Consider the following 7,969-nt stretch of genomic DNA (forward strand, 5'->3'; position numbering starts at 1 on the left):
TAATGTTAAAAAAAAAAAATGCATGTTTGGGCACATTTTGGATTTGATAAATTCATAATTTACTTGAAAAAGGAGAAGTATTTTGTAAATACTTCACACTCAGAGTATAACTGGCGTGGAGCACCAAACTCCACTAACAAGCCAGCAGACAAACTCACACTGCAACACTTTCCATGCCCTCGTAGTCCGTTTGGGCCAATCAGAGAGCCGCATAATTGTGACAGCCATTGTAAACGGCGGCCCGTATTTCTCTCGGACCCATTTCAAGCGTCAGTGATGATCTTCTTTGGCCCACTTCCTACAGAATTTCTACAAATCCTTCACACCTATCAGTAGAGTCATCTGATCAGTACTTACACCACATGAGTCTCTTGATATCACAGTCATGGTTACCCTCTACAGTCGCACACTTTTATAGGGTAGTTATTTATTCAGATAGGATGTTCAAAAATGTGCATGTTTGAAATAAATCAAGTTTTGCTTTTTTTTTGCAAAAGTTAAAATGAGAAGAATTTCAAGACAGAATTGAGTAGACTGCGTCTTCAACGTTGTTGGAAAATGAAGATTGGAAGTTGGAAGCTATATGGTTTACAAAAAAACAAAAAAAATCTAGGCATCCAGCAACATAAGGGGGTGGCGCTGAGAAATATATAATATAATATAATATAATATAGAGAAATATAAGAGAGCATTGTTGGCTGACAGTGAAAAAGGCTGCAAACTGACTGATTTCTTTTTAAAATACACAGCTTCAGCTAGCGCAAATAGAGCACTAAACTAATAGGTAGCACTACCGTTAGTGACACATCTGAGCCAGCACACCAGCGAGAAAGACAGGACAGTGAGGAACATGAGGAAGAACAAAACAAGCAAGAAGAGATAGACAGGGATAACGAATCTATGGAAATAACTAAGCCAACAGCATTACAAAACTGTATAAAATAGGTTGTAAAGCTCTCCGAAGCGCTGCAATGAGCCCCCTTCTCTTCATTGACGCCTGTGTGTTTACAGGCTTGTGCTGATGCGCTGTGTCACAAAAAAATGCGATTCATATTTTTTCCCCAAATCGTGCAGGCCTACTCAGACGCTTTGATGCTTTTTTCTTTTAAATCAGATTCTAACCTCCATCAAGACCATTTATCTTTCCAGTTATGTTTCATTGCATTGCATTCGCGTGAACTAAAGACACAAGTTTATTGTTTCGCACACAGTGAAAAATATGAAGATCCCAAGAATACTGCCCCCCTTTCAATTCATTGAGAATCAGTTTAAAATAGGAAATTAACTGAATCAACTCGTAACAACTCCCAGTAATGCCACCCTTGTGCACCGACTGCAGCTCTACAGCTGGTATGCAAGTAAATAGTGAAGCGTGCAGTGTCTTTAACACTTCATTTTGCACTGCAGAGATCTACACCCTGGGATTTATAATCCAGCGGTTTGTCTTGTCTTTTGGCAGAGTCAATATTTTATGTCCGTTTACGCCTAATCTGACACAGTGACCATCGTAATAGACGAAAAATACTGTGTAGTCTGAACCCACCACAACTAAGGCCCTGAACTCACAATTATTCTCAGTAGTCTTAGGACGTAGGCTGGTGAAAGGAGGTAGCGTGACATTCGTCAAATCCAAACACACACACAGCTTTTAACTGCCAGTCACACTGGCAGCATTTTGTGGCACCTCAAACCACCTGTAGAATAATAAAAATGTCTTATTTAGATTTTTGGGTTCACTTCACATTGTTAGTTCTCTTAAGATAGTTTTGTCTTTACATATGGTTTCTTTGGGCTCACTCACATGTTTAGCCAGCTCTGCCATGTCTGCTTGACCACGGGGTCGCTGAGGGGGGGCATGATCTGGTGGGGAAGTGGAGAGACTGTAGCCACACCCGGAGGATGGAGAAACAAACTTCCCATGTGGACCCCGGAGGAGTAGGGACTTGTCCCGGCGTGGGGTGGACCAATCATTGGTGGGGGAGGGACCAGGGTAAGATGAGGTGGAGGGTGAGACAGGAGATGAATTCCCGGTGACCCTGTCTGCTATCCACTGGCGTACCTGCAGGCAAAGGAAAGGACAGATGAGATTACTTGAAAACATTAGCGAGTTGAAAGCAGCAACATTCACTTGAGATAAAAGCCACATGCAAGAATGAGAAAAACAGCCCTGCATGAACAAGGTTAGAGCCAGCGTTTACTAAAAGCAAATCCGGACATGCTCCAGAACTAAATTATGAACTAGCCATCAGTGACTTTCTGTGAGCTTTCGTCTCATGCAGAATTACAATCACCGAATAGCAGAGGTCAAGCGACTGCCTTTTTTAAGAGTCAAAATGCACCCCCCTCATTAGCAGTGACAGGGACTAGGAAGTGCTCGTGAATATCCTGTTAAAAGTGAACCTGTCGGAGTGTCTGACACCCACCACTTACCTTAAGGAACAGTGTCTGTCTGTCTGTCCTGCTCTGTCCATGCTGGAAAACACATATGGCTTAGCATGCGGCCAACTTAAAGAAATAACTCACTAAATAATACAAAACCCTGTTCACACAACTAACAACGTACATGCAGGAGGATGTAGAGTATACTGCCATATCTGAATGATGAAAACATGCCAGCATACCTGTAAAGATCTACAGAACCATGACGACATGATGGTGTAATTTGGCTTGTTTTCAGTCAAGATAAATCTTGACAATATCTCAGTTTGAGTGCTGATTTACAGCTTACATGATTTCATAAAACTGTCATACACGAAATTTTCGTTGACGTAACGTTATTGTTCATAATTAACCTTTTCTCCGCAAGTACCTTGTAAACTTGGGTATTTTTCCTTTCCCTTTTAAATGTTTATGTATCTGTAAACTCCCTGTAAAGTCATACACTAAAGTTTTGAGCTTTCGCGTCAGTGTTTCATTCAATATATCTTTCAGATTACAAAGTAAAATCAGCTTTGTCTGAAAGAATAAGATACAATGTCCAGATACAGATTATACATTTATCAACATTGTTTTCACTCTTAGCTATGTCCTTGTTTTGTAGAGACTGATACAACTGTCTAACTTTGGCATTCGAGGCCAAACCCGTTAGTATTCCCAACTCCCAAGGCTAAAATGTGTCATGTTGTTTAACTCAACTCATTTTCAAATGTGTATCAATTGTCTTTCTGCCTCTGGACTCCCTGCAAAAACTCCTCGGTCTACACCACTCTGCAACTTCAAAATGGATTTGATAAACAAATACCCCATTCTTCATGAATATACCTTGTCTGGAGAGCTGAGGGTGCTCATCTCGCTTTCTTTGTCTGCGTCTGGTTCTTCATCACTGTCTTCCTCTGGACTGCTGATCTGGCCTGAAGTGGCATCCAGAGCCTCAGTGTCTCCCGTTGGTTCGTCCTGCTCCATGTCCTCACTCTCTTCTTCCATATAGAGGGAGTCCGGTTGGCTGACGGGTTCATTAAGACTGGTGGATGCCATGACCGCACCTTCCCTTTCCACTGATGCTGAGAGCATGTAAAGGGCGTAGGGTGCAGAAGGATCTGTAAGGGCGACAACATCTTGGGACGCAGAACCTACTTCACTTGATGTTTCAGTAACATTTAAGGCCTCTTTGTCAGATTTACTTGTTGAGGATGTGGGGGTGAGAAATGCATTCTGGTCAAGTTGAAGTGAGTTACTGCTCATGGTGGACTGCTGTACCTTGACAGGAGTGGCCGCTGACACAGAAGTTTTATCGACAGAGCACTGCGTCTGATCTTTCTGGCCGCTGAGAGCCACAGAAGGACATAAAGAGTTCGGGACAGTTTGGGCAAGGCACTCCTCAGACACTGTGCCAGACCATGAGCTGTGGGCATTGGCCAGCTGGCTGGACGCATTCTGTTGCTTGGACACCTTTGCCAAAAAGGAGGGTGGGGGTTTCAGGAGAGGAGTTTCTCCCTGTTTAAGAAGGAGCAGCTTTGGATTTATAATACCGGAGTGAGTGGTGCAGACAGCCTCTGGTTTGGTTTCTGTGGGCATAGCAACATTCTGGATTCTCCGTGAAGGAGTCTCAGTCAGAGCAGGGGTGTCTTTGGTCCCTTCATGTGAAGAAATATTGCCCTCTGGCTTTGTGGCACTAACAACAGTCTGATTTGTTGCGGGCTGAACGTGTACTGAAACGGCAACGGATGATTCCATCCCTGTGTCCTCACCAGTAACCACCGGGGATGTGAAAGACGGTGCGCCAGCTGTGGCTTCTGCTTCCTGTTTTTGGGGAGTCAAGGGAATTATAGGAGAGTCACTCACGTCCGTTTGGGCCACGATTGCTGCATTGACCTGCGAGTAAGTTGTCCCGATTTGTGGACTGGTGTCCATCTGTTCAACAGCGAATGACTCAGATGTAACAGCAGCGACTTCAACCAAACAAACCTCACTGGAGTTAGCCACTTCAACAGCTTGGTTAGCATTTAATACCAAGTGTTGCTCGACAGCAGCTACCCTCGTGTTTAGCATGGACAAATTATGGGAATTACTGTTAGAGCAAGGCTGCAGTTGAATTGCATCATTCAATGAAGGCAAGGGCTGCTGGGAAATGATGACAGTGCCACTTTCATTCATTGTGTGAATAGACGATTCAATGTCCTCTTTAACAGTGTACTCCTCAGAGTGTTCTAGTAACGCGTTGAATAAGTTCATCTCATATCCTGGAGAGTGAGGCCCCTGTGCACTACTACTGGCACAGACCGTTTCCTCAGCAACCTCCTCAACCAGGGTGCAAAACTCATACACTTCCACGGGTTGTGTATCTAACTCAACACCTGCCTGAACACTGTCTTCATACAGCTTTGGTTCCCCAGTAGAGAGTTCAGAACTCAGCTCGTTGACAATAGCAGCTTCGCAGACACTGCCGTCTTCTCGTTGTAGGAGGTAACTCTGATTCAGGTGCATGCTGGACCAGTCCCCGCTGATGTGAGCCTCCTCTCTGACAACGACAATTTCTTGACCTTCGGCCGAGTGCACAATCTCGGCAGCCAGAGGCATCTCTGTTGTGGGGACTTGGTCAGAGGGATGGGAGGTTTCTGCTTCGACAACCTGCCCCGCCTGCAGCGAGACCACCACGCCTGTGTCAAACGGAGCGGTTGCTGCAGAGGGTTTGGAGAGACTCTTCTGTGTGTAAGAGCACTCCGGCAGCATTGTGAAGTCTGATGGGGGGGTGGTCGTGTCAGTTTGTTCTTCCCTCATGCTAGTCTCGACCTGCTCTCCTACGATTGGATCGCAGCACTTCTCGACGTTGCGTTCTTCTCTGGCAGCTGTGCTGCTGGACACGGCTCTTCCTTTTTCAAGAGAAGGGGATAACCCAGGAAGCGATTCTCTTGCTTTTGGGATCTCAAGTATGTCAGCTGAGGGAGGTCGTCTTTCTTTGTGAGAGGTGTCAACGAGCTCTTTAACATGCTCGAACATCTCAACTGATTCCAAAGAATTTGCCTTCTGTATTTCTCTGGCATCAGTTGAGATCTCTGGTTGTGTTTTTGACAGGTCAGTTTGTTTAATCTCACTGTTGCCAGATGAGGGGAAAGGGAGCTCAGACAATTTTGAGTCCTGGAGACCACCGGTCTGCTCCGTAGCACCTGGGGGAGGTTTTTGGCTGCCTTGCTTTGGGCAGACAAGTGGGTCCCTGTCAGACGGCTTCGTAGCCCCATGTAGTGTGAGGTCTTGGGCTTTAAAACCAACACTTGATTGTGGGACAGATGGAGAGGAGGCTGTGAAAGTGATTTGAGATTTGGGCTGGAGGAGAATATTTCCGCCTGTGTGCTCTTTTCCACCAAGTTCCATGTTTTTCCCAGTCTCTGGTTTATATTCCAATAATGCGAACTGTTTCTCCTTTGTCCCCGTAATATCCACAGGTCCAGCACCTTCTCTAGGTGGCTGAATCTGGTCTGTCTGACATATTGAGGGGCTTTTCTCTTTATTAGTTTGTGACACATATTGCAGCTCTTGCACTGTGCTGTTAAGCTGTTTATCTGGGGTGAGAGGGGGGCAAAGGGGAGTTGGAAGCCCCTGTATCTCAGCGGAGGAACTACATTTGTCACTGAGGGATGTTGGCAAGGATCTCGAAACTCTGACAACTTCGGCAGCGCTCTCCTCAGCGTGGACTTCTGCTGCGACGCTGTCCTTAAAGTCACCGCCGATTGGCTGATTGGTCTGAGGGACGTTCTCCATGCCGAGGAATGCTGAGTCGTTGCTCTCTGGCAATGGCACAATGGACATACTGGTGAACGGAGGGACTGGGCGTGGGGCAGCTGCGACCGGCTGCGGGGCATGCCGAGGTGACTCCCCAGCCACATTCTGTGCAGCCTGGGGGTTGCCACCCAGCACATCCACAGCCGGAGTGGCACGCCGCCGCGCCGCCTCCTCCCCAGAGCTTCCTCCCTCTGTGCTGCCCCGGCTACACACTGCACCTGTGGGTGAAAATGGTTGTTAACAGTGTCTGGACCAAGTAGAGGAAAAAACTAAACAAAAAAACAAGGACGTAAAAACAATAACTCAGCACAAATAAAAAGAATCCTCTGTATATAAATAAGGTAGAAAGTCACTGTGCTGTGTTTATATATATGTCTGGTTGTGTGTGTGTGTGTGTGTGTGTGTGTGTGCGTGCGTGTATTCTAAAAGAACAGGACATACACTGCTCACTAGCCTCAATATATGTGTTGCAGTGTGTTTGTCTATAAAAAGGCAACTAGGCACATCATCTATCATCAACATCTACATTCGATCGATCAATAGTCGCATTAGGTTGACTATTTTCTACAAAACAATGGAAGACTAAAGAAAGTCTATAAACAATCATCAAATGTGTGCAGAAAGCAACAGCTTCTCACCTGTCTGTGGTGTGAGACACAGATCTTCTGTGCTTTCTACTTCCAGGATGCTGAAATTAGGGTCCCCTCCACATATTCTGAGGGAGCAGAAATAGAGATGAAAGGTAACTTTATTATTTAAAATCAACCACTTCACAATCCAAAACTCTCACTACACAGCTACGTCAGGATAACAGTGAGTTCTGCAATAGTCTTAATTTCATTAGATGTGCTTTAAGTAAACACAAATATCACTGTGTGGGACGATGACATGTCACGAGAGCAGCGGCAACAACACTCAGGATAGCTTGGGCTAGCCAACTGCTGGGACTGTAGTTGGTATCATTTCATTGGCTGTGTTTTAGTGGACATCTTGCAGCCGTGTTAAAAACACTCAGGGAAGCAGCACTAAAAAGGAGCAGCTCCGTTTGCAAGCTCCAAGTTGCATTTTGCTGCAGTCGCCCACAGGAAGATTTTAGGAATTCTGCAGCACGCGCTCTCAAGCCGGTGACCAAGCGCGCGGGCCTCCACCACTCATTCATTTGTATGCTTTCATAAATGTAATTTAATGTGGCTGGTTGAAGCTATACGGACTTGTAGATGATTATCTACGTTGTGAAATAACATATTTATTCAGTAGTTGTATGTGCATTGACCGCGCGTAACGCTACATGAAATAAAAATGACTAAATCGACTTTTCCTTCCTATCAGAGGGGCAACGTTGACGTTAATAACACCAACAGCTCGGAACTGAGACCTTCATAAAAGCCCCACATGTAGGTAAACGTTACATTTGCCGGTTGAGCTAGTGCGGTTAGCTGGCTAGCGTTAGCTTCCCACAATAACACTGCTTGGGTGGCACTAAAAATGAAAGCCTGCTAACTAGCAGTAGCAGGGCAGAAGAGTTAGTAAGGGTGCGTTCATTTGACGCGCAGGCGCCCCATCCCCACCCGCAGTTATGTAACGCTTCAGCCCTCAAAGAAGCCAGTTTATGCCGACACATTTGATTAAGTTACTTCGCTATGAGACACAAAACATCCGAGAAGGAGCATTAAAACCCGCTTCTGCATGCACTATACAGAGAGAGAGAGGGGGGGGGAAGACAATCACTTGTGACGTCATTGCGTGGGGTCAA

The 7,969-nt window shown here is 45.5% G+C and overlaps 1 protein-coding gene across 4 annotated transcripts in view; it reads right to left on the reverse strand.

The window, feature by feature from the left end:
* The window catches only part of srcap (Snf2-related CREBBP activator protein), a 32,770-nt gene extending 25,682 nt beyond the window's left edge, over positions 1-7,088 (reverse strand). For 3 of the 4 annotated variants that reach the window (XM_034859562.1, XM_034859564.1, XM_034859561.1), the window contains exons 1-4: positions 6,855-7,088; positions 3,262-6,434; positions 2,431-2,472; positions 1,802-2,059 (exon numbers count right to left, since the gene is read on the reverse strand). In XM_034859562.1, coding sequence (XP_034715453.1) covers positions 1,802-2,059; positions 2,431-2,472; positions 3,262-6,243 — 3,282 coding nt within the window. In that variant the 5' untranslated portion in view covers positions 6,244-6,434; positions 6,855-7,088. The remainder of the gene's footprint in view (positions 1-1,801; positions 2,060-2,430; positions 2,473-3,261; positions 6,435-6,854) is intronic. The other variant, XM_034859563.1, reaches the window with a different exon arrangement.
* Positions 7,089-7,969: the final 881 nt, after the last annotated feature.

The sequence above is a fragment of the Etheostoma cragini genome, chromosome 21 (genome assembly GCF_013103735.1).
Source record: "Etheostoma cragini isolate CJK2018 chromosome 21, CSU_Ecrag_1.0, whole genome shotgun sequence".
NCBI lineage: Eukaryota > Metazoa > Chordata > Actinopteri > Perciformes > Percidae > Etheostoma > Etheostoma cragini.